Source organism: Cebus imitator, unplaced genomic scaffold (assembly GCF_001604975.1).
Source record: "Cebus imitator isolate Cc_AM_T3 unplaced genomic scaffold, Cebus_imitator-1.0 Scaffold134, whole genome shotgun sequence".
Classification (NCBI taxonomy): Eukaryota; Metazoa; Chordata; class Mammalia; order Primates; family Cebidae; genus Cebus; species Cebus imitator.
The window spans coordinates 1,897,690-1,924,624 of NW_016107449.1; the positions used below are offsets into that span (position 1 = coordinate 1,897,690).

Genomic DNA, 26,935 nt, shown 5'->3' on the forward strand with positions numbered 1-26,935 from the left:
TAGTAGAGACGGGGTTTCACCATGTTGACCAGGATGGTCTCGATCTCTTGACCTCGTGATCCACCCGCCTCGGCCTCCCAAAGTGCTGGGATTACAGGCTTGAGCCACCGTGCCCGGCCTTTTTTTTTTATTCTTAAATGTGGTTTAATACTGTTCTCCATTTCTGTACATTACAACACCAAGATTTTGCTGCTTAGGATCTCTCTGCAGAGGCTATAGAGCATGCAAAGGCTACGGTTTTCACCCCCTCTTATTTGTGTTTGTATGTATAAGTGTAATACACATCAATATATAATGCAATATATATCACCAAAGGGAACACATTGATTAAAGAAATACAAAAATTTGGCATCATTTCCAAACTTCAACAGTAAAAATAAAAACTACAAAAGGAGCTGCATGCCCTAAATGTTTCATGTGAAACAGCAAGCATATTCAAAAATGTAAATTTACATCCAATTTCTCTGGTCTTGTCATATCACATCAGACCCATTTACAATGGCAAAACCCTAAGGTACTGCTGTGAAGAGAGCATGTTTGCTTGCTCTTGGGTGTTCTGCAAACAAACAGCAGAGCCCAAAGCAAAAAAGGCTGTTCAGTGAAGTCTCCCACGTTGGTGAACACCAAAGAATCGACCCTTCTCACTGGGGGTTGAGACATCAGGTTACACATTGACAGACAGCATTTGGACCTCAGAGTACAGTGTGAGAACCAGAAACTTTACATTTAAGACATACTCCCTTCATTCAAGTGAAACAGGATGATTGGAACAATAGTCAGGTCTGTAACCTGGGAACAAGGAGTTGGTTCAGACCCATAAACCTACAAGTGACTGAATCAAGTCAGTAAAGAATAGCAGTCAGGCACTAAAGTGTTAAAAGTACCCATTTGAAAACCAAACGTACCCCGCTACCCTAGTCAGTGTGGAGGTGATACCAACTGACTTTTAAAACCTTTGGCCCTTCAAAGTCCATTTGGTATACTTTTTTCCATTGCTACCACTGGGCACATACTATACACTTTGCTCACTGTCACCACCTCCGGCATGCCACGACCTTGCATACCAGCTGGGTTCAAGTCTGACTTACAGGCCAGCTGTGAAGCATAAGCTTCAGGCTTTCAGGCCAATTTTTGGATCCAACATGGTCTTAAACTCCATGGCGCCGGAAGCTGTGTCCCATCCCTTCCCACCCACTCCTAATTTCTCATGTGAGAGGCGCTTGTAAGTCCCACATTTGAAACAGATGCTCCAACCCCACCAGGAGGTCAGGAGTATATAATTACATGCAGTCATACGTGTCGGTTGTTCCTGTGAAAAACCTTGCAGTTCATTTTAATAAATCAAAACATTCATATAATCTCATGCCATCCAACACAAGGAAAACACGTCCACCTCCCTTTTAACAAGGATTGACCCGCGCAAAAGAAAATCCTCGTTAAATTTCTTCACTTCCACTTAAATTGCATGTTTTATTTCTCCCAATCCCAGCAAGAGGCACAGAAGCCCCATCATATCCATTCCAAACTGGTTTCAGGTAGGTTAAGGTTATAGGGACCCTTGTCAGAACATCAGTACAAAGGACTCCCAAACGCCAGGCACAAATGTGTCTGCAAACAGATGGAAGTAAACAGTGCACTGGCCCAAGTACTTCAAGAGTCAGTTGGATTTTGCAATGCAATTTGCATCCTTGAAACTGCCAGTCTGGTGGGGGACAGGGGAGCGTGAGAAAGTGAAGTTGAAATTGCCTCCTATTAGCTCACCCTTTCAACATTAAACAGAGACCAAGAGAGAAGTGGTTCCAACATTTCATCACATGTATTTCTTCTTATGCAGTCAAAGCTCAGAATGCCATGCAAATGGGCCACTGTGAAATGAAGCAATTTTTTTTACTCCAAACAAAATAAGAAACAAACCACTATGATCTCATTTCTATTAACTTTTGAAGGTTTACAGCAGTTAAAGTATTTTTGCTTCTATATATGAAAGTTAAAAAAATCATTTTTTTTTTTCATAAAATACAAGAGCAACCAATTTCACCATTGAGTAAAAGTAAAAACTGAGATTCTTTTTTAAATTAGTCCAAAGTGGCATTTAGGAACTTAGTCGTAGGCTGCTGCGCTGACACCATGACAAACCAAAGTGTAGGGCTGGCTCTGGTTTTGTTTCAGTTTCTTTTCAATATCCAATGCTCATGGATTAAGTTCTGGAAATGTTCCAATTGTAAGGCAGGGATCTGTTTGGATTCCACCATGGGTATGCTCCTTGGGTTGGATGCTGGAGGGTGAGGCACGTTTTGCCAGACCCATGTCGACTACCTAGTAGTCATCAAGGTGAAAAAATTCATCGTCTCCTCCTTGGTATTCTATTCCCTGGAAATCTACTTGGCACCGCAAGATACCTCCAATACCACCAAAGCCCTTCACAAACTGAGACCCTTCTTGTGATTTATCTGTGACAGTTTTCAACGTAGCTCCAAATTTTCTATAGTTGTTAGCAAACCATTCCAACAGGGGCATGCTCTCAATAAGCATGTTCCTGTCCGGTCTCTTTGTCTGTGAAATGAGATTTATCCTTTTCTTGCTCTGGAGTTAGATAGAGAATTTTCTCCTCTTCTGTGCCTTGGCAATGAAGAACATATCTCATTATATCCAGATTTTCATAGACTATTAGAATTTCTACAGCTCCCATTTCCAAAGCCTTTAGCGTAACATCAACGCCAAAACAGTACTTGCCCGTGTCCTGGCTGATTTCATCAAAGTATCGTCCTATTAATTTCTTCTCTTGAATGAACTTCATGTTGCAGAGGACTTCAGTAGATAATTCAATAGCTTGATTGAATCCATTTTCACCACCATAGGATATATCAACTAATTTTAAAACTTTCAATTGTAACCTCTGATCAAACATAACAGATTAACTTAGTTCAGTTTTAAAGTCAGCAGATCCAGCTAAAACTAGACCAGCCACATTCACTTTGTCCCCAGAAATAAACAGCTGCACAGCAGTTTCTGCGACTTTCCGACATAGTTTTGTCTTTGACTTTCTTTTCCTTTCCTTCTTCTGTTGCAAGGGTTCCACAGTAAACAACTAGACCATTTGGAGGTACTTTGTTATAAAGTTTGAGTCTTTGTTGCACAGATATAATGGCTTCTAGGACTGAAAGGCGGTTTACTCGTGACTTAATGTCAGATGCAGTTCCAAACTCATCTGCTAACATTTTTGCCACTCGTGAAATCTGGTCTTTGGGAGGAATGATCAGTGATATCATGCTGGTGCCATTGCCACGGGCCGCCTCCAAGCCATCTTCTTGCCTCCACCTCCCTAAAGGCCCAGTCCTGGGCGGCAGCGGTTGCCCCTCCCCGGCGGCAGCGCCGCGGCAGCGGTGGCTCTGACGTGGGACACTGGCTCCCTCTCTCTAGGCAGCTGCATGTGTTGCAATCCGCTCACATGGGGCCCGTGACATCACTTCCAAGCACCCTATTTTAAAAACATTTTTGGCTGGGCACAGTAGCTCACACCTGTAATGCACTTCGGCAGGCTGAGGTGGGTGGATCACCTGAGGTCAGGAGTTCGAGACTAACCCGGCCAACATGGTGAAACTCCATCTCTACTAAAAATACAAAATTAGCCAGGCGTGGTGATGCATGCCTGTAATCCCAGCTACTCAGGAGGCTGGGGCAGGAGAATCACTTGAACCCGGGAGGTGGAGCCTGCAGTGAGCCGAGATGCCATGGCTGCACTCCAGCCTGGGTGACAGAGCGAGACTCTGTCTCAAAAAAACAAACAAAAATCATTTGTTAAGGTGGGACCCTAAACAGAATCCCACCAGAAAAAAAAAAAAAATCAGTGGTATAGTTGATGAAATGTGAATAAAATCTGCAGATTAGTTAATAGTATTGTGTGAACGTTGATATTCTAGTTTTCACTATACTGTGATTGCATAATACGTTAACATTTGGGGACGTGGGATGAAAGGTATACGAGAATGCTTTATGCTATTTTTGCAACCTTTGTGTAAGTCTGAAATTATACCAAAATAAAAGTTAAAATATCCAAAACGAAATAAAGCATTGGTCTGTGAGAAGCAGCTTACTAAGGAAGGGAAGCAGGAGCCTAACAGTCCAACTGTCCTGGCTCAAGGCCTTTGCTGGGGACTCTGGGAGAGTTACCTCATCTCCCTAGGCTGTGTTTCTTCATCTGTAATATGAGAATCGGGAGAAAGACTCCTCTCGGATTGCGGTAGAGACTAATTGGATGTGGGCAAAGAACCAGCTCCCAAGTCAGGTTTCATAAAAACATCTTCTTTGTGATTCTTCTGTGACTCTGAACCCACTCTTAAACTCATGGCCTGTCAGGTCCCTCCTGTCCTGGAAGCCAGGCCACCTCCCATCATGATGGTGTTGCTAGGACCTGTCACAACATCCTCCCTTGTCCCCAGAGCCTGCCTTGAGAGGACCTGTCCAGCTGGTGGAGGTGATATGTTTGGAATTCCCTGAGCCTCAGCTGCCAAGGGCCACGTGCTGTAGAATAGATAATGAAGGATTCTGAGTGATCAGGAGGGTGCTCAGGCCTGGGCCATCTCAGCACACCCTGGACACACCCCGGGATCCTACCATCAGACCGAGGCCCTTAGAGAGGAAAAGTAATATTGGGTGGGCTATACTAGAATCCCCATGGACGTGGGGCTCAAAGCATAAACAATAAATCTGCTTATGAACTATGGGAGTTGGTTGTGTCCATAAAAAGGAAAATGAGTCACTGGCAATTTTAATTGAAGAAAAGGAAAACATAGACCCTGGCTATGCCACAGAAGGAGATGCAGAGGCCCTAACAGGTCACACTGCCGTTCTTGAGCTTGTGGCAGCAGAATGCTGATCTCTGACTCTGTGGACATGGAATTGGGAAAAAATACGATTCTGGTAAGTTCCATGTATAAATGGAGACAGGGAGCTGGGTTAAAGCATGGAATAGGGGCTGAGCACAGTGGCTGATGCCTGGGAGGCCGAGGCTGGGAGGACAGCTGGGGCCCAGGGGTATCAGACCAGCCTGGGCAATGTGTGAAATCTCGTCTCTATAGAGAATACAAAAATTAGCCAGGCATGGTGGCACACACCTGTAGTCCCAGGAAGGCTCAGGAGGCTGAGGTAGGAGGATCTCCTGAGCCCAGGAGACGTGGAGGCTGCCGTGAGCTGAAATTGCACCAAGCACTCCAGCCCCAGCGACGGAACAAAGGGAGATAGAGGACCTAGTTGTTGTCTGCTTGCTGTCATGAAATAAGGGAAATGTAGGGGCCTGAGTATCTCTGTGGAGCAAGAGTAAGCTAGGAGTGCCGGCTATCACAAAGGGAAGCCCTGTTCTTGTCCATACAAGAGGGAGAAATAGGAGCTCTGCTTAGACTATGGAGTAATAGGAAATGTGGGGTCTGCTCCTGTCCACAGAATAAGGGGCGTAGGAGAGAAGGGTTGCAAAAGGACATGAGAAAACTCCTGGTGATAAATATGTCTGTTGTATTAATTGTAGCGATGATTCCACAGGTGCATGTGTATGACAAATCTCATCAAATTGAACACTTTAAACATGTGCAATTTGGCCAGGCGTGGTGGCTCACATCCCAACACTTGGGCAGATCACATGAGGCTAGGAGTTCAACACTTGCCTGGCCAACATGGTGAAACCCCAACTCTACTAAAAAACATAAAAATCAGCCAGGCAATGCATGCCTGTGGTCTTAGCAACTCTGGAGGCTGAGGTGAAAGGATCACTTGAGCCTGGGACATCTAGAATGCGGTGAGCTGTGATTGCACCACGGCACTCCAGCCTGTGCAACAGAGTAAGACCCCATCTAAAAAAAAAACAGAAAGGAGAGAGAGAGAGAGAGAGAAAGCTAAAAAAAAAAAAAAAAGAAGAAAGAAAAAGAAAGAGGAAGTATCTTTTCCAGGTGTCCAGCAAACCAGGCCTCCTATCTCATGAGCTGAACTTGGTAACAAGCCGCTACTGGGCCAGGCATGATGGCAAGTGTGGGACTCCTGTTGGATCAACCCGTGGCTGAATGCTGTGTGGACGAGATGGTGCGTGTCCCACAGGAACCCTCTATGAGCTCCACAACTTCCTGGTTCTGTCTCTTGACGACCAAGCTTGGGAGTTATGAGTCCAGCTCCTGGGAGAAGCAGGAAATAAGAGCATGATGTGTTTTACCCCAGCAGGCTCTGCTTGCGTGGGCTGAGGAAGCTGCAGACAGAGTTTCCTAGCTGCGGCTTTCCATCACCCCTTCACCAGCAGATGTGGCACTGGGGCTAGGAAAGGGTCGCACTGTGACACTCTCTTCATCAGCCTACATCTGCTATCTGAAATTTGTCATCACTCTGGGGAAACAAATAACCTCTGTAAACAGCAGGGCTGAGCTCCATTGCTTTCTTCTCTCCACTCTCTATGTGTTGTTTTTGTTTGTTTTTGGCATGTAGCACTATTTGACAAGCTCTTCCTTGTCCCCTAAATAATCCTGTTTTAGGCTAGTTACTGACCTGGATATCATCCAGGGAGAAAGCAAATCTATTTGCAACTCACCTGCTGCCGGGCACCCTCCAAAGATGGCCCAGGAAGGAACCGTCAGCATTCTCTGCCTGCTTCAGGGCTCTCCCAGCCTTGGCTGCAGGGCGGGGGTGGGGGAGCAGGGTCCACGCTGCCAGCAGCAGCTCCTACTGCAGCCCTGAGCCCTCACCCCCAGGGCAGCAGCAGAAGAACATGGCTGACCTTGGCTGGAGATGCCCTCTGGTTCTGGGGAGCAGGGCAGCAGCAGGCCCACAGATTGTCAGCAAACAAGGCGCTGCTACAGATGGCTCCAAGCTGGCATCGCTCCAAAGGTTCCAGGTACATTTTCTCTTTCCAGAAACAGAAACCTGAGAACTCATGAGGCTTAGAAAGTCGGAGCGTGTCACAAGAGGCCAAGGACACCCAGGGTGGAGGGGCTTGTGGGCAGGTCGTCCTCCTCATCCAGCGTTTGGTCTCCTTTCCGCAGACGTTTTCCACAACGCAGTATCTGTTTACCAGCCCTCAAATAGTCATCAGGTTCCATTTTGAAAGCAAAGAAAAAGCAAATGATTCTGCAGGCTGCGGCACTCCTGCTTCCGCCTTCTCCTGTGATCTTTCTGGTTTTCTGTGAGCAGATGCTCTTCCCACTGAAGCAGTGAGCAGCAAAAGCTGAAGAAGGCCGGCCAAGAGTTTGTTGAAATCTGCAATTAAGTCTCAGGTTCAACCCTTCTGCCCATTTTTCTGTTTGGTTGTCTTCAATTGGTTTGTGGGATTTCTTTATCCTTCTTGCAAATATCATCTTCTGGGCTGTGGTTGCCTTTTCATGTTATTTATGGCATGTTGATGAAAAAATAATCTTACTGGAAGAATGTATTGATTTTTCTTACAGTTTGCATTTTTTATGCCTTATTTAGGAAATGAAGGTTATAAGGCTACTTTTAAATATTTTTTCTGAAATGTTTAAAGTTCGGCATTTCCCATTTATGTTTATATTTCACCTAGATTTTCGTGCATGGTATGTTTCCTAATGTTTTCTTCAGAATTTTTGTATCTATTTTCATGAGTGAAACTGGCTAGGATTGTTTTTCTCATATTGCGCTTTCCTGGTTTGGGTTTCAAGGTGGCCCTGGCCTCATACAACAAGTTGGGAAGCACGTTAGTCCGGGTCTCCACAGTCAGCAGAGGCACACTTGCAACAGGAGAGCTCAGGGCAGCTTCTATATGGTATACGGAAACCCCAGGGCACAGGGCAAGTGTCGCAGCGAGCAGCAGCCATGCCAGCACCCCTAAACCTGAAAGATGAGGCAAAAAACCTAGAAGGAATTCGAGTGCCCACTGGCCACTTTGTGGAGGGAGCAGGGGACAGACATTATGTTCTCAGTCCCCTCTGGCCTCTACCTCATGCCTAGGCATCTTGTTGTCAATACAAGCAGAAGTTATACGGCACAAGAGCCCCACTGATGGAGTCCATGGCAGCCTGTGTTGTGGAGCAGAGAGCAGCATGGAGAAAGTGCATTAGTCAGGGTTCTCCAGAGAAACACGTAGATATGTAGAGATTTATTATAAAGGATTGGCTTGTACAATTATGGAGGGCTCAAAGTCCGCCATCTGCTGTTTGCAAGCTGGAAACCAAGGAAAGCCAATGGTATAGTTTGAAGGCCTGAGAGCTAGAGAGCCACGGGTATAGATTCCAACCCAAGTGTGAAGGCGTAATAACCAGGAAAGCTGAGGGCAGGGGAAGACTGGTGTCACAATTCAAACAGCCAGGAAGAGCTAATTCAACCATCTGCCGCTCAGGTGCTCGGTGGATTGGATTGGATGGTGTCACTAACATTGAACAGGGCCATTTGCTTTGCTCAGTCCACTGATTCAAATGCTGGCCTTTTCCAGAAACATCCTCACAGACCCATCCAGAAATAATGTTTAATAGATGTTGGGCATTCCGTGGCCCAGTCAAGTTGACACATAAAATTAGCCATGACAGAAGGGTAGCAAGTGGGACCAGGGGGCAAACAGAAATTAGCCAGTACAAGATGATTTCCCTCTGTCTTAATTCTCTGGAAGAGCTGCTAGTTTTTACCTTTCTGCCCATTTCTTTTAGGGATGGGGAAAGGGAGATTCTGTGATCTGACTGCATTTCATTTCTTTATCCAGATACTCTCCCAATGTGCAGCTGGTTTCAATCATTTGCAGAAGTTACTTTCTATACAATCTCTGCAAACACAGAAGTAGTAAATGCTAAACCATGGTCCCCAGGAAAAAATGGAAAAATGCAAGGTTTGGTTTCCTTGAGTCTCTGGTTACAACACGTTTTGTCAATCCATCAGTATATAACCTTGTTTTATGTGTGTCTCTAAATATACATTGTTGACCGTTACCATCAAGCTCACTGCCATCAGCTCTATAAACGCCTGAATGAAGCTTATTGAAGACATGCTTTCTCCATAAGGCACCCCACAGCTGTCTTGTGTGTGGGAACTAGATAGCACTGCAGCACTATGCCTGGGGCCATTTTAAATGGCAAAATCATCAACAAAAAAGCACAAAACTCAAGACCACGTGTGGCGGCTCACACCCGCAATCCCAGCACTTTGAGAGGCCAAGGCCGAAGGCATGTAAGATCAGGAGTTTGAGATCAGCCTGGGCAACACAGCAAGACCTCACCTCTAAAACACACACACACACACACACACACACACACACACACGTGAAAATGTGGCAGTAAACAGGCTGTGAAGAAGGACACTTGTTAACAGTATAAGAGCTGTAACAAGCCTGGGAGTGGTGACTCACACCTGTAATTTTGGAACTTTGGGAGGCCAAGGTGAGTGGATCACCTGAAGTCAGGAGTTCGAGACCAGCCTGGCCAACATGCAGAAAATCCATCTCTACTAAGAATACAAAAATTAGCTGGGTGTGGTGGTGTGTGTCTGTAATCCCAGCTACTTGGGAGGCTGAGGCAGGAGAATTGCTTGAACCCGGGAGTTGGAGGTTGCAGTGAGCTGAGATCAAGCCACTGTACTCCAGCCTGGTAGACAGAGTAAGACTCCATCTCAAAAAAAAAAAAAGAAAGAAAGAAAGAAAGAAAGAACGAAAGAAAAAGAACAGCTGGGACAAGAAGGCAGAGTGCTGCTGTGTTTGACCTCAGCTTGGAAAATATGTGTCAAGCCACCCACAGCTTTTCCCACTCCGAGAGTGTCTGTGAATGACAGCAAATGTGCCGCAAATGTTGATTTTAGGATTGCAACTTAATTTTAGCAAATAGGTGAGTTTGCAAATATGGAATTCTTAAATAATAATGGTTGACTGTGTTTTCAAAGCTAGTTACTCCCATGTACAGATTTGTGAAGACTCAGTTCTTCTCACCTGATTGTGAAGAAATTCTAGCACTGCACCCTAAATAAGCCTGGGACAGTGTAATCTAGTGATGGGAAAATTGTCTCACTTTACAAACAGTCCTAGATATTTCCGTAAGAGCCAAATGTGATGCAAGCCAAATATGCCACCGTGGGAATAGGTTTTGTAAAATTTGATTCATTCAACTACCGGCCATTAACAATTATAAACACTTATTGCAACAGAGAAAATACATGTTTTATAAACAAACAAAAAATACAAACTACAAATATATATCCTAATAATACATGCATATATAAATTATTTGGATAAAAATGAGATAGGAATACATATGTATAAAAAATTATAAATGTTTCATTGGGTAGGTAGAATTATGAGCATCTTTTTTTTTTCCTAAAATTTCTTCTAGGAATTCAAAGATTATGTGGGAAATAAACCATTTTTCCCCTTAAGCAATTGTGTCAGGCTCACAACTATAACTTATATTAAGCATAGATAAGAAAGGTCCTAGAATATATAATATAAATAAAACTTGTCCAAATGATCTTATGCCCATTTGCCATTAATAAAGGCATCAAGTTAATTTCAAAATTTGTTTGTAGACTTTCATATCAACTAATAAAAATAATGATATTTGGTAGGGCAGAGTGGCTCATGCCCATAATCCCAGCACTTTGGGAGGCTGAGACTGAAAGACTGCTTGAGCTCAGGAGTTTGGGACCAGCCTGGGCAACACAGCAATCTTGTCTCTACTAAAAATAAAAGTTAAAAAAAAATAGCTGGGTGTGGTGGTACATGCCTATACTCCCAGCTACTCAGGAGGCTGAGGTGGGAGGACCACTTAGGCCCACGAGATTTAGGCTGCAGTGAACTGTGATTGCGCACTTCAGCTTGGGCAACAGAGTAAGACCCTGCAAAAGAAAAAAAAAAAAAAAAAAAAAAAAAAAAAAAAAAAAAAAAAAAAAAAGAAAAAGAAAAGAAAAAAAAAAGGAAGAAGAAGAACACTTACTAATGACAATAAGTATTTTTTCATAAGAATTTATTTAACTTAGTTTACTGTTTTTTTGTTTCCCCTAAGAGATATTTGTGTATATTTAATTTTACCTTTTCTAAATTTTTGGTCTGAATTTTGTAGAGTAATATTTTAAGGAAATGTTAAGTAAGATTGTTAACAAAGTTAGATTTGGGGCAACTTGTAACAATTTTGACATCGTGTGAAATGTCACCCCGTACACCTACACACAAACACATAAACTGATGTTGTTTCGAAAAAAATTTTAAAGATTAATAAAAGACAGCTATTTAATTATTTCTCTGAAATGTGCTATTCAAATGTTCTTGGGTTTTCTATGAGAAAAATGAAAAGAATTACTGTAAATAGAACAATTAAATTCTATCCTTAGAATTGCACAACCTCATCCACACAGTTGGAGGATTTATTTTCATTAATGCATTCCTTTAACGATTTGGGGTGAAGAGCCTCCACAAATGGACTTCTTCCTTCCCTGCCTTCTGAAGCACAATACTCTGCTTTGACCTTGTTCGATGACTGAGCCACGCTTAGCATTTCAGGAAGAACCAAACCGGAGATGTCATCAGAGGAGGCCACTGCAGACCCGGGCAGGGACCCTTGGGACAGCAGGGCCATGTGAGGTGAGGGCTGTCCCCTAACCCCAGCCTGGGGGCTCCAGCTTCCCAGCTTTGTCAGTGCAATCAGAGTAGTCCAGGCTAAACATAGACTCCCTATGACCTAACTGTTGTGGTCTGCAAACATCTGCAAATCCTCAGAGGCCTTCCCATCAGGAGATGGCATCTCATTTCCCTCCCCTTTAATGTGGGTGAGTCTTGCTTTGCTTCAGTGAATCAGCAGTCATGCCCTGTAAATTTCCATACTGGATCTTTGCCTGGTGCTTGCTCCCCTTCTGTGAAAACATGCCGATGGCTACACCCCTTTTCCATATGAATTCTGTTGTTTTCTGACTCTGGCTTTCTTAGAGTTGGAGTTCTCTTTTCTTTTTCTTCTTCTTCTTTTTTTTTTTTTTTTGAGACCTAGTTTTGCTCTTGTTGCCCAGGCTGGAGTGCAATGGCGCCATCTCGGCTCACTGCAACCTCCGTCTCTGGAGTTCAAGTGACTATCCCACCCCAGTCTCCTGAGTAGCTGGGATTACAGGAGCCCACAACGATGCCTGGCTAATTTTGTATTTTCAATAGAGACAGGGTTTCCTCCATGTTGGTCAGTCTGGTCTTGAACTTCCAACCTCACGTGATCTGTTCGCCTCAGCCTCCCAAAGTGTTGGGATTACAGGGGTGAACCACTGTGCCTGGCCAGAGTTGGGGTTCTCAAGTAGCTTCAGCCTTGTCTTGATAGACCATCTTTCGGGGTGTGTGTTGATTCAGTCTGGGCATCCAGGTGTCCACCTCCATCTGCTCACAGGGAAAAGCCAGCAGTACTGTTGACTCTGCCTTCTTCAGGCTACAGGCTCCTTTCCTGCTCTGCCTTCTTGGAAATTCCCTAAAGCCTTTTTCCTCTTTTCTTACACGTGCCCAGAGCTGCTGAAAAGCAAGGTACATAGAGGCTAGTGCCGTCCACTAGGACTTGTGCAAAGATAAAAATGTTCTCTGTCTGCGCAGTCCAATATGTTAGTGTAGGGGACATCCTATGTTCCATTCACCTAGGCTCCTGGTGGAGTTTGAGAATTAAACTGATACAAGACAAATAGCAAAAAAGCACACAGATGTATTTGATAAAAGTTTTACATGGCATGGGAGTTCTCATAAGGAAATCAAAACTCAAAGAAGCAGTTAGAGTGTGTTACTTTTTACTGAATTGGACAAAGAATGGTAAACTGAAAATGCGATGAGGCAGAGGGGCTTGGGCTAGGGTGGTTAATTGGATAGAGAAATGACTAGGAAGATAAAGGTTAGTTTAACAGGGTTTGTTTTTACAGAATTCTATTGGCCTCAATTTCCTGTCTTTGGTGATAAGAATGTTGCTTTATTTCTAGTATAGGAAGGACATCTTTCATATGGGAATTTCATCTCTTGCTTTTAAGAAACAAGAGGCCAAAGTGCCCAGTGTGTATTCTGTAGGTAAAAAAGAAAAGGTCAAAGTGATCTTCTTGCACTAGCCATTTTTCAGGTGTCTAACTTTTTTTTTTTGAGGCGGAGTCTCATTCACTCTGTTGCCCAGGCTGTAATGTAATGGCGTGATCTCGGCTCGCTGCAACTTCCATTCCACCTCCCAGGTTCAAGCGATTCTCCTGCCTCAGCCTCCTGAGTAGCTGGGATTACAGGCACACGCCACCATGCCCAGCTGAATTTTTGTATTTTTAGTAGAGACGGGGTTTCACCGTGTTGACCAGGATGGTCTCGATCTCTTGACCTCGTGATCCACCCGCCTCGGCCTCCCAAAGTGCTGGGATTACAGGCGTGAGCCACCGCGCCCGGCCCCCGAAAAACGTCACTCTTAATTGCAAGTACTAGTTTTGAAGAGGCAGTCCATTTCAGCTCCTTTTCAACTGACTTTCAGCAGATTTGAGAATGTAGAACTGTGTGCTTTAGAATAGAGGTGGAGAGTTCTTTTCAAAATGTACATTTTCTAGATCCCAGCTCCTAGATATCTTGATATCAAAACCTAGTAGTGGCCTAGCAATCAGTATTTCTTAAATATCCATTAGAGCTTCTGCATTGAACCACGTTTGGGAACTGATTTAATCAGCACACTGATTTACTTAGGAGCTTTTGATTTAGCCTCACTCCATTAAATCCCCCATAGACTGCTCTGCTTTCCAAATGCTTATGTTCACTTTTTACAGTTTTCCTCTGGTCTCTCCTGTATTTATGGTCACCTCCAATTTCCTGCCTCTTTCTTTCTTCAAAAGTGCACAGATGAGCTTTTCAAAGTTAGAATAATGCACGTAGTAATCACAAGTAAACTACATGAAGAGCTGAGATTTCTATCTCTACAGAGGCCTACAATGTATGAACTCGGTAGCATGTGCTTTAGTGAACTTTTTTTCTAAGAGTTTGGCCCCTCTCGCCTTGCTCTCTACAGACAGGCTTCACTTTTAAAAATTTTGCTTTCCAGTACCCACAGTGTATTTATTAATAGTTTGAAACTGTCATAAATCTCACTTGGCAGTGATTTTCTTATTAGCTTCAGCATCTCTGCCTTAGCACTGCCAAGCCTGAATGGTCTAGACATTGTATTCAAAAATAACTCCCTCTGGGACAGGCCTGAAAGTCTCTGGCACAGGATTCCATCTATCTATGGATTCTTCTCCTAGGAGATTAGAAGTCTTCCTGGCAGGCAAAAATTTTGTCCCTGGAGATCCATCCACTATGGCCAGCATTACGTAAAGGATAAGAGTTCAATGGCTCACATCCATCGAAAATAATTCAGTCAACAAAAAGAGTGGATTATGCATATATCTCATATGTGCAACTCATTTATAACCAAGGAAGAGAGGACCAACATAAAGTTGCAGTTTGGGGAGATTTAAAAATAACTGAACTTATACTGGGGACGTCTTGCTCTTGGAGATAAAAATGGCTCTTATTGCCAGCTGTTGCTCGTTTTCTGGTGGGCGGTGTCAAGCAAGGGATGCTTTCGGTGGCTACACCCGATTCTCTTCTGCCGAACTTGCATGTAGGGTGTGGGTTCCACCCAATCTGCTATCCCCTGTTCCTTCATCCATACCATTGCCATGTGAGTCTTACCGATTAGGTGGTCTTTACTTGAGGCCACTGATCATTTTCCATTTCCGCATACAAAAAAGATTAAAGTTCACCTTGGCCCAGGACACCTCTGGCGGGTCACGCCCCCTGCGCCGAAGCCCCGGGAGCTGGCGGTGTGCTAGCTCGGCTCACAGACTTCCCGCCCCGCGGCGTCCTGGGAACTGTAGTAGGTGGCTTGCGCATCCCCGCCGCCATGACAGGTCCCGACTACAACTCCCGACAGGACTCGCGCGTCGCGCCTGCGCCCCTGCGGCCGCCAGAAGGTGGGCTGAGGCGCCCAGGGCGCGTAGCAAGCCGGCTGAGGGGTTGTGGCGGCCGCTGCGGGCGACATGGACAACGCGGGGAAGGAGCGTGAGGCGGTACAGCTGATGGCGGAGGCCGAGAAGCGAGTCAAGGCCTCCCACTCCTTCCTCCGAGGGCTGTTTGGGTGAGCGCCAGACCGTGCGTGCCCTAGGGGTCCCCGCACTTGGCCCCCTCCCCTTCAGGCTGACTCCCCAAGTTCCCCACGCAGCTTCTGGCGCCCTCAGACCGCGCCTAGGGGCCCTCAGCCTGCAGGCGCCCTCCGGAAATCCTGTAGGGCCCCCCAGCGCCCCCTCGAACCCCTAGGACGCCCAGGGGCCCGCAGTCCGCAGGCGCCCTCCAGAGACCCCCACAGGGCCCCCCAGGGTCCCTGGAAAGCCCGCATCCTCCCAGGGGCGCTCAGACCCCACGCGCACTCTAGAGACCCTCTAGGGCCGGCAGAACTCCCCAGGGCTCCTCAGCCCCTAGGCGCCCTCCAGATCCACTAACACGCCCCCTTGGTATCCCCAGAGTCTCAGGAGGACCCTCAGCCCCCACGCGCCTTTCAGAGAATCCCTAGGACCCCCAGAACCCCCCACCCCAAGCGCCCCATGAAGCCCTTAGAACACCTTGGGGAGCTGTCAGCGCCACGAGCCGTTTGGAGACCCTGGATACCCCCTCGCCTTGGCCCGAGTTCGTGCGGGGGTCCCATGCCCTTGCAGGTCAGCGTCGCCCTGAGCCCCGCGGGCGCGGCTGCCCGGGGCGCGCGTGGGGCCCCCTTCTCCGTGCGTGGCGAGTCGGATTGGTGCATTTCGCCACGCTGAAGCCCGCATCGCTCCGGAGAACGGTCCGGGTGAGGCGCGCCAGGGAGGAGCCGGAGGGGTCGGTACGGGGACCGCGCCCTGCAGCTAGGCACGCGCATCTGGGGGCGTCCCCGGAGGGGGCGGCCTGGCACCCAGCTCCAGAGCTGGTGTGCTTGTTGGCCTCCCACCAGGGGCCTTGCGCCGAGTACACCTTTAGTAAATACTTGAATAATAAACGAATACATTTTCTTAGCATAGTATTTTTCCTTCGCCAGAGATTGATTGATAGCCAGGGCCTTCTGTTTGATTAATCGGAACGCAGCTCCGGTTTCAGTCAGCGCCCTTGGGGAATCCCGTTGATTTCCTGTAATTCTTCCGTGCCCTCTAAGGAGGATTTTAAATTCCAGCCTCTCAAAAAGCGGATCCCGCACTGACAGCCCGGAAGAATTCTGAGCTGTTGAATATGTGAATGATTCAGCTGTTTAGGAAGAGAAAGGCAGAAATTTCGTGTGTCTCTGTTTCGTTTTTTACTTTTGAAAATGAAAGATCCTTTGCTGTTACCAGGAGCAGATACTTAACGCATTGCATGATTAGACACTATTTTATTTCTGTACACCTTCAGTTCAGACTCTTATTTCAGAAGACACACATAATGGGCTCTTAGCTTGTTTTGCCAACCTTATTCTGCTGGTTATAAATTATAATACTTTACCACTATTGATACATCTTTAGGCAATGCTTAAGGACAAGTTTCATGCAGTCTGCATAACTGCAGTAATGTATAAAGAGCTGCAAAGATGCATGAAGATAAGAATCCCTGTCCTCAAGAACTTCTCAGAGGACATTTATCGTAGCTGGTTTTTAAATTTCTCATGTGATGTGTAGGAGATATAGGTATGAATTATGTTTTGTTTCGCATTTAAAAGTTACCGTCAAATGCTAGCGCCACACTAACTCCTTTTAAATGTTTTGAGTCACAAAACATTTAAAATTCACTCTGATAAAATTTGATGTCATAGTACCTCATGCCAGGAGGTTATTTTAATGTTACAATGTATTTCAACTCAGGAAGTGCTTCCCTGGGAGAGTCTGTAACTAGCAGAGGAAAAAGCATGACAGCACTTGGTGCTTGTCTCTGAAGAACACTCCTTTTGGGAAAGAGATTTTTAATGTTTTTAGGAAACTAGGCCAAATCTTGAGCTTATAATCCTTAAAGGATTTTGAAAAGCCTTTGTTTTTAAGGAAACATCTCCCTTTTAACTGTTGCTACCTGTGTTTTCGACAGGACATATAGGAAGACCCATCATCACCATTCACACTCAGTTTACACAAAAGTTAGTGTATCTTCTTACCTGGGTACAACAGGTCAGTTTATTATCTAGCTTTGGGACCTACAGCAAGTTACTTAGCCTCTCTGTGCTTCAGTTTCTAGTGTATAAAAAAATGGAGACAATAATATTATATCTCAAAATTTATGGGGGTTCAGTGAGATTATGTTTGTAAAACATTTAGAACCATGGACGTTGGAGACAGTGACTATGAGATGTTAATTAGCATATTCATCAAAATTGTCAGCTCCAGTTATTTATCAAAGAAGCAGTAGGCTAGACAGATGACTTTTCCAGAATTTCAGAGCCAAAAGACTTTTCAGACTCCATCATTGATCTTTTTAATGAAGTAAAATATGTGAAAGAGCTTTAATCATTAATGTATCATGCAAGTGTGATTTGTACTTTGAAGATTATTTCCAGTAATACTTCCTCCACGAAAGCTTCTTCTTTGGGAAGAAGAGTAGAGTTGTGTGAATTTAGTAATATATAATTATTGAAGCCAGAAAACAGAGGTAGTATCTCTGTGGCAGTAGGAAAATTAAGATTGTGTATCAATTTTAGATGTTTAGAATCCTACCTTATAGATAGCAGCTATGATCACCTTTCTAGGCTGGAATACATGTTACTCCACCCTTCCCCTGTCTTCTTAGTTATAGAATGTCCCCATTTTCATTCCTAAAGGTCTACCTGTAATCCTTTATTTAAATGCAGGGCAACCCATCCCCTGAATTAAGTCAGAATCCTGAATTAACATAACACAAAATTAATAAAACACACATACTGACTTGGTTATCATCAGAGCTCATGTATTTAAGAGCTGACTAGCTAGTGCTTTAAAGAGGACAGGCAATATAGTTTTGAGGTTGTGGCAGTCATTTAAAAGGTGCTTGGCATACTGCAGATATTATATCTCATAATAAATTTTGAGATATAATATTATTGCCTCCATTTATTTATACACTAGAAACTGAAGCACAGAGAGGCTAAGTAACTTGCTGTAGGTCCCAAAGCTAGATAATAAACTGACCTGTTGTACCCAGGTAAGAAGATGCACTAACTTTTGTGTAAACTGAGTGTGAATGGTGACGATGGGTTTTCCTATTCATAATGTCTCAGAGACATTATGAATGTTCTTTCTGCAGATTAAAGCCTATCATGAGTTCTCTAGTGTTTACCACTCACACTGGTTTTGTGGCAATACTGTGTTCTTAGTAGTATTCTATAGCTTTTTTTGTTGTTGTTGCTTTCAGTAAAATTAGGTGAAAATATGTGTATATATTTATGAGAATGTGCTAGTCAAATTATTTCTTCTCCGTGTGAGACACAAATCCTTTGCCTTATCTGCTTGATAAGGAAGGTATCAGTATTCCTTCCCAACCCCCAACCTTCCTTCCCAGGAAAAGAGCTGACAAGGGATGCAAATGTCGCAGGAAATCACTGTTGTGGTAGTTTGTGTTTCTGCTTGATTTCCAGTTAAACAGTGATGTGCTTTTGTTGCTGTGGAATTAAACCTTTTTCTGAAGTTTGTAGTATAGTACATGTAGTAAGACTACTTCCAAAAGAGCTGTATTGTCCTTTAGTTTTTTGCCAGGGATGAGCTATGGAATTTTGTAGTTAATTTCAAATTCCAACTTACAATGTCAATGAACTGCTAGTATGATTTTAAATCGGCCTGAGTCTGATAGTAAAAGTGTTTTGAATTGGGAAAGCCTCTTATAATACCCTCCCTCCATCTTGTTGCTAGGAGACTCAATTGGGAATAACCTGCACAATGTGCATAGAGGAAAGTGCTTAAATATGACAGCGGAGGCCGTGTGTGGTTGCTCATACCTCTAATCCCAGCACTTTGGGAGGCGGAGGCGGGTGGATCACTTGAGGTCAGGAGTTTGGACTAGCCTGATCAACATGGTGAAACCACATCTCTATTAAAAATACAAAAATTAGCCTGGCGTGGTGGCAGACACCTGTAATCACAGCTACTTGGGAGGCTAAGGCAGGAGAATCACTTGAACCCGGGAGGAGGTTGCAGTGAGCCAAGATTGTGCCACTGTGCTCCAACCTGGGCCACTGAGCGAGACTCTGTCTCAAAAAAAGAAAAAAATGAATGACAGTGGAAAAATGTTCTTTATGGTTAATGCTGTCTTCCTTTGACTTTCAGTGTTCTTTAGTCTCAGCGTTTACACAAAAGCTATAAATCTAGCAATGTCCATGTAAATTTAATGAAGGGCCCCATCGGGTTATCTTTAAATATTTATGAATCTATAATTTATTAGCTCTTTGTGAAAATTGGGAATATTTCTTAAGCATTGCAGATTGTAAATTATCAGCATTCTTCGCTGATTTTTATTTTAAGAAAGATTGCTTTTAAGTTTTGCCAAAATATGATGGAGCCATGTGATAACATAGGTGAAGCATTTAGGTTTTCCTCAGTTACAATTGTTCAAATGCAGATCGAACTTCTTAAAAAATTATTAGGTTCAAGTTTACTTATAGAGACAAGTGATACAGTGTAAGATATATATACGTGTATTTGTGTATCTTTCTCATAAGAAATAGATTATAAATTTGAAAATTTTTATAAATTATATAATATACATAAGAAATATAATTATATTATTATGCATTGGGAGACCAGGTGGAAGCCCGAATTCTCTCATTTACTAGTTTGCTGACCATAGTCAAGAAAATCATACTCAGAACTTGTTTTTTTTTAGTTATCAGAGGGCAGAGGGACAGAATCTACTTTTCACAGTTGTTAAGGATTGAATGAGGTGTTAGAATGCTTATTCAGTTGCACAGAGCTATATAACTTTATTATAATTGTTTAGTTTTCTGATTTTAGGTTGTTATAGCTTGGTATCAAATGATAAGCTGTTGCAAGACTGGCCTTTTTCTTGTTTCGTTCTTACAGTTTTCTCCACATGTTCTTTCATTCTTGTGAGCTACTCAGGAGAGAGAGGGAGGGCCAGTGGTCATGTGTGACTCCTTGGAAGCCTGCCTGTTTTGTTGCTGTGGCTACCACCTCACCCAGCCCGAGGCATGCAGTAGCCATGTGGTAAATATTGGTTAATTTTTTGTATTTTTAGTAGAGACAGGGTTTTATCATGTTGGCCAGGATGGTCTCAAACTCCTGACCTCAAATGATTCCCTTGCCTTGGTCTCCCAAAGTGCTGGAATTACAGGTGTGAGCCACTATATCCCATCCCATGTATACTTTAGAAGGTGGATCTTCTCTTACGAAATTTTGATAGAGATCCCTGATATCTAGTTATTCATTATATTGTCTATATCTTTCATGTCTATTTTTTTGTTCACTTGATCTGCTTTGGAACTCAGAGGGGCATATTAATATCTCCTTTCTTATAAGTGTATTTCTTTTTTTTTTTAACTTTTGCAATTTCTTCTTTATAAAGGGGGCTACTGTGTTTTTGGTACATAGATTTTCACAACTAGTATTGCTTGATTATGAATTAAGATTTTAGGATTATGAAGTGAACTTCTTTATCTCATTTAAGGCCTTTGAGCCCAAATTCTGCTTTGTCTGACGGCAAGGTAGCAATCTCTGTTTTCTTATTGCTTGTATTTGCATTCCTTAGGATTGTATTATGTAAGAGGATCATACATGCTGTCTGTTGTTGTGTGCCCTGTGCTGCCAGTCATGGCCATGTGACTGACTTTGACTGATGAAGTATGAGTTGAAGGGATGCAGGGGCCACCCTGCACTTCTGCCATGGCTTTTTCCCTTTAAGAAATTAAGAAGAGTATATATACCAGACAAATGCTGCATTCCAGAGTAGAGAATAATGACATGTGGAGAAAGAACCAGCAGCCACAGCCAACCTGCAGTAACAAGTCAAGTGAGCGAGAGAAGCCTTTGGGAGATGTCAGGGTTATTTGCTGTTGTGACAGCTCTAACAAGAGCTGCTTGATTTGTTGGGCATACTTTGGACTATCTCTTTAAGCCTTTCAGAATAGATATTTTAGTTGTGTTTCTTGTAGTTAGCATAAAGTTGGGTCTTGTTTTGTGAGCAGATCTGAAAATGACCTGTATATGATTGGTTCTTAACTATCATATTCTGTCATACATAAAATTCATTCATAAAAACTGTTATACGTAAAATTCACTACATTTATTATATTTTCATTGCTTTTTGTCTTCATATCATCTCTTTTCTCTTTTTATTTAGGAAGGTTTATAATTTTGTTCTACTGGTTACCTTTATGCTATAAATCTTTTTAAATATCCTTAGCTTCTTTTCTTTATTTAGGCGCCTATTATTTTGTTCACTCCGGAAAACTCCTGTTACCTATATGCCTCTCAGTGGGCATGTTCTACATCTGTTTTTCTCTAATGTGCTGGTTTTTTTTTTTAAAAAAACTGTACTTTGTTAGACATAGAAATGTTTCCCTATTATATTTCTACACTTGTCCTTACATTTTATTGTGGACCTACAATACAACACCATTGGTCATTTCAGCTGTGTTTCCTAGTCATCTCTTAGTTATCCCTTGGGTCGTGGCTTACATTGGGAGTGCTTGACGGATGGCATGGTTGTATCATCCTTGGCTCACACTTTTTTCCCCCTTGAGTTTCTGGTAAACCATTGTTCCACTGTTACTTTGCTCTGTATATTGCTGTTGAAGTCTTAGCCTGATTTTCTTAGTTTTGTAAATAACTTTGCCTTTTTATGTGGAAGCCCAGAAATGTTCTTTATTTATAAAATCTAGTCATCTTACTAGAATATGTTTCATAGTAGACTATTCTAGGTAAGTTTTCCAAGTATATATAGGCCTGTTCAGTATTTGATTCATTACTTTTGTTTCCAGAATATTTTCTGGTATCCTGAAAAAAATTTTTTTTTCCTTCCCTTCTTTGGGGACTCTGATTACATGGATATTGGCTATTTGCCCATCCTCTATATCACTTTTACTTAGATCCCTTTCATTTTCTCTTGACTGTTTTCGTAGTTTTCCTTATTGTCAGTAGAATCTGCTCTCCCCCTAGTTTTGCTATAACAAAGGTTTTATTTCTGAGATCAGTTTGTCTTTTTATTTCTGTTCTTCTAGAATTTGAAACAAGAGTTCATCATCTTTTTTGTGTGTATATTTCCATGATGAGTTTTTAAATTTCTAGCTTATGGTGTACTTTCATGTCGGTTTAATTTTATTTCAGTCATATGGTATTGTTTTCCTCTGCCTTGTGATTGTTTTAGGGAACATATTTTAATTCTTGTTTTTTTAAAAAACATATTTTAATTTTTGTTTTTTAGGAGGATTCATTTTTGTTTTAATATTTGTTTCTTTTTATTTCAACTTTTATTTTAGATTCGGGGGTACATGTGCAGGTTTGTTAACTGGGTATGTTGTGTGATACTGAGGTTTAGGCTACAAATGATCCTGTCACCCAGGTATTGAGCATAGTACCCAGTAGTTTTCAACCGTTTCCCCCCAACCCCCTTCCAGAGTCCCTGTGCCTACTGTTGCCATCTTTATGCCCATGGGTATCCAGTGTTTAGCTGCCACTTGTAAGTGAAAACATGTGGTATTTGGTTTTCTATTCCTGCATTAATTCACTTAAGATCTTCTTTCTTATATAGTAGCTTCATATGGATGCTGTTTCTCCTTTCTGTTTAGTGTAGGGAGTCAAAGTTTCTTGGACACACAATAGCATGTGTTTCTGTGACAGGAGATGAGGGGTTTTTGTGACTTCACAGGTTTCTTAGTTTAAATGCTGTCTTGTGTAGGTACAGTTAAATGTGGTTTCTTTAATGAATGGTACTGTGGAGGGGTATGTAGAGGGTTGGTGTGACTTCTAATCCTGTGATACTCTTTTGTTCAAGAATTCCAAGCCTCCATAGAAGCCTCCTACCTTCTAAGTTGCCTTCTCCCAGAAGCAGTGTCTTCTGGAAATTGCCACCTCTGGCAAAGCCCCTCCATTCAGTTCTCAACTGCAGTGCTCTAACCTGCCAGGTGTTCCACCTGGCCTGGGGTGTTTGTCCACCCTGGTAGGATACTTCCTTGCTGAGAGTTTTTCCCTGGACAGCCATTTCCAGGTTAAACTCCCCTCTCCTGTCCACAGACTCCCTTCTGACTTGCAGCAGAGGCAGTGTTGCTGGCTCTGCTAGTTTTGGATTTTTTATTTACCCAAATGTGTTTAATGGAGGACTGCTGAATTCTGCCTCCCTTTGCTATGGGCCTGGATTACGAGTGGTTGTGTTTGCTCTTCGTTGATCTGTAAGGTTTTGGAGGATGTGTGGATAAGTTTCTCTTTAAGCAGGCACCATTATCTTTGGGAATCACTTATCTCATCAGTATTTTCTGAAGACGGAAATTCAGCCTAAAGATTGAATCACATAAAGATTGAAATTCAATTTAAAAACTGCTCTTGGCAAATCAGCTTGTGTGTAACAAACATTTCTGAATTAATCTAGCAGTTACCATTATCTTTCTTAAGTTTTGAAATATCTTTGGTTTATTAATAGGTCCAGTTTATACCTATTTCTTCTCTATAAAGATGGCTCCTCCCCATATAAAGTTGAGGCATTAGAAAACTATTGTCAAAATAAAGTCTAACTAGTGTTCCATGGTATACTTGTTCTCATAAGCTTTATTTAAGGAAATTGTCCTTATATACATATACTTTGGTAACAGTTCTTAAATGTCTTTGATTATTCTCTGTGTGAGAAGGTGAAGTGAAAAGTTATTAGAAAATTGACACATCGTATTGCACATATTGATAGATACAATTTGATTTTTTTATGTATGTCTTTGTGGTATAATGACCAAATAAGGATAGTTAGCCTACTCATCACCTCTTGCATTTATCATGTTTTTGTGTTGAGAACGTGCAAAAATCCCTCTTCTAGTGGTTTTGTGTCTTCCTGCGGTCTCTGCGTCTCCCCCACTGAAGAAATCTCTACTTATGCATCACGTAAAAGATTTGTACTGTTTTAAAATTTATTAAGCCCTGAAATAAAGTAATCTTGGAAGGGTTAAGTTTATCTAGGAAAGCTCCAAGTTTTTAGAATCTGTGAAGATTCCAGAAGTGAAGCATCAGGTGGAAATAGATTGTTTATAGAGCCTATAATATCACACAGTAGTTCTATATGGCAGAGGTACTTTTAGATGGATTTTGAATTTTTCTCTCTTCTGGATACTTTCCACATTTGCTTATTATTTTGAGGGATACCTGAGAAACCTTAAAAAATTAATGTGGACAATTTCTTCCATCCAGACACTAAGCAGTTAGCCTTGTTATTGCGGCCTGTGTGCCAGGCTCTGTGCTGCTTCCTCTCCCCAGAGCATCAGTCTAGTGGGAAAGGAGATACTGCTGGTAAATAATGAGAAGAGGGAGCTACCCTGCTTAGTTGGGTTCCCCTTAGCCTCCTGGGCAAGTCCCTTTTCAGTTTTTTGAGGTGGCTTGACACACCCCTTAATGGCATCCTGATGTTAGAGCTGAATTTTGCCTCTGAGTCTATGTACTTATCTTTATAGTATTGTCACTGTCACTTTTTGTGATATTTCTACCCTAATATCTTGTGATTTTACAGGCAACTTTATTTCTACCTCAGGAGCTGTCACCTTTTTCTTTCAGATACATCTCAGGATGTCTGTGTCATTAGTTCTTAGAATTCTACGATGTCTCCCTCCTCCCACCCACAGTTTTAAAATAATACAGACTATAGTTGTCAGAGTTTTACAGTGCTCTGAAATAGTTATTATTCAGGATGGGGGAAAATCAAGATTTTAGTTATTTGAAGATGAATTGGTTTTCACGGCTTTGCTGTTCACTGGCTCCTGGTGGGACATTTGCGGCTTTGACCATGTCTCTTCAGGGGAACATGGGGAGTGGATAGGCTTTTTCTCAGACCGTTCTAGCCATGAAGCTTGATATTCTTTCTTCAATGTTGTGACCTCTTTGTGGGCGAGAATTTTCTTTCCTTAGTGTTTTCTGGCATATATGGATCTCAGTAAAGATTTCCTGAATAAATATGGTCAAGAAGAAGAGAGTCTGCCTTTCCTCTGGAATGCAGGGTAGGTGGTTCAGCTGGGGTAGCCAGGTGGCAGTGGTTTTTGTGCTAGCTGGGCAGTGTTTCTTTCATGGTGAGGAAAGTGTTTTCTTCTTCCAAATCAGAATCCTGTAACAATAAAAAAAAATAGTTAATTTAATTCAGTTTAGCTTCTTAATATCAACTGAGTGCCATGTACTTAGGTTGCTGTGTAATATGGATTCCTCACAGAATATTGTTTCCAAGGATCTACTTCTTCACTGTGGGACCTCTGGATAACAGTTGAGTTACTTTGAATGCAAATTCTGAAAACTTGTCCATAAAATTTATAAAAATTAACTTTAATATAAAATAAGCATCTGGGATACTTTCAAAAGTACATTTTTTCACGAAGTTTTAAGGTTATGGTTGGTTTATGACAAGTAAATTTTTAAAGCGAGACTACCTCTGGAGATTCTGTTTTAGGAGAGATGAGACTCTTATAGTTTAGCAAGGTTCAAAGATCACTGAACTTAAAGTCAAGTATTGGGTACACTACTGACCTTGGCTGGGTAGCCTTGGATAAGCCATTGACCTCTAGATACTATTTTCTATTCTGTAAAATGGAGATAGTGTCTTTCATGGTTGTAATAACATATATAGAAATATCTAGCATAAAACCTAGAATAATGTAGGAGCTCTGTTAATTCTAGCTCTGTCTCTGAAAATAAGTGGATAAAGTACATTTTAATTAAGCTAGTTTTATTTAGAAACCTTTAATAAGAGTGATTGCACTGTAATTACAGTTCAAGATTCCCAGTACTCTATAGAAAAACAAGTCACAGAAAGTAGCAAGACTTTGTTTCAAGGGAGGTATGGTTAAGGTTGAGAACGTTTTCATGTCAGGAATTTTCCATTTAGGAAACTTATTAGCTATTTCTTTTTTTAATGTGTAGACTTGAAGTGGAGAGAAAGAGACATGAAGGTGTGAGAAGAAGCTTTAGTTTATTCTGACACTTCATTTTTGGTATGGCTTGTTGCCATTTCCATCTTTCACTGTGTAACATAGTCCCCAAAGGTTTTTGTTTGTTTTTTGATTTTTGTATGTGTGTGTTAGGGAGGAAGCTTTATTGAGATTTAATACATATACCATACAATTCACCCATTTAAAATATACAATTCAGAGGTTTTTAGCATATTCACAGGGCTATGCAACCACAGCAGTTTTAGAACATCTTCATCAACCCAAAAAGAAACCCTGAACCATTTAGCTGTCATTTTCCCTCACCTCCACGTTTTTTCCCCAACACTCCCACCTCTAAATGTCTTTGCCTGCTTTGTGGTGCTGTAACACAATACCTTGGTCTGGGTAGTTTATAAAGAACAGAAATGTATTTCTCACAGTTTTGGAGGCTGGAAAGTCTAAGATCAAAGCACCCGTGTCTGGTATCTGGTGGGGGTCGTCTTGCCTTGTCTTCACATGGTAGAAGAGAGAACCAGAGAGAATGGAAGTCCCTTTCACAAGCTCTTTTATTAGCGTTCTTAGTAAATTCATGAGAGCAGAGCACTCGTGACCTAAACACCTCCCAGTAGGCCCTACCTCCCAACACTGTTGCATTGGGGATTAAATTTTAACTCAGTTTTGGAGGGGACAGAAACATTCAAACCATAGCACTATCAACCACTAACCTGTTTTCTGTCTCTAAAAATTTGCCTACTGTAGACCTGTCATATAAACGGTATCTCATTGTGGCTTCCCAGCCATAGTGTAGCAAGTATTGCTACTTCATTTCTTTTTATTGTCCATTAATATTCCATTGTATGAGTATACCACATTTTATTTATTTATCTGTTAACCAGTTGATGGACTTTGGGTTGTTTGTACTTTTTAGCTTTTTTTTTTTTTGAGAC

General features: G+C 42.3%; 2 protein-coding genes across 2 annotated transcripts in view; one reads left to right on the forward strand and one right to left on the reverse strand.

The window, feature by feature from the left end:
• Positions 1-1,926: 1,926 nt before the first annotated feature.
• LOC108313130 (eukaryotic peptide chain release factor subunit 1-like) lies at positions 1,927-11,534 on the reverse strand. Its single transcript, XM_037743093.1, is given in 6 exon segments — positions 1,927-2,530; positions 2,532-3,088; positions 3,174-3,389; positions 6,752-7,037; positions 7,668-7,821; positions 11,471-11,534. Coding segments are annotated over 6 exon segments (1,491 nt in total). The 3' UTR covers positions 1,927-2,316.
• A 3,312-nt stretch (positions 11,535-14,846) lies between these two features.
• NAPB (NSF attachment protein beta) overlaps positions 14,847-26,935 on the forward strand; it is a 42,969-nt gene continuing 30,880 nt past the window's right edge. The window contains exon 1 of the mRNA XM_017541469.2: positions 14,847-15,050. Within this exon, the coding sequence (XP_017396958.1) occupies positions 14,953-15,050 (98 nt within the window). The 5' untranslated portion in view covers positions 14,847-14,952. The remainder of the gene's footprint in view (positions 15,051-26,935) is intronic.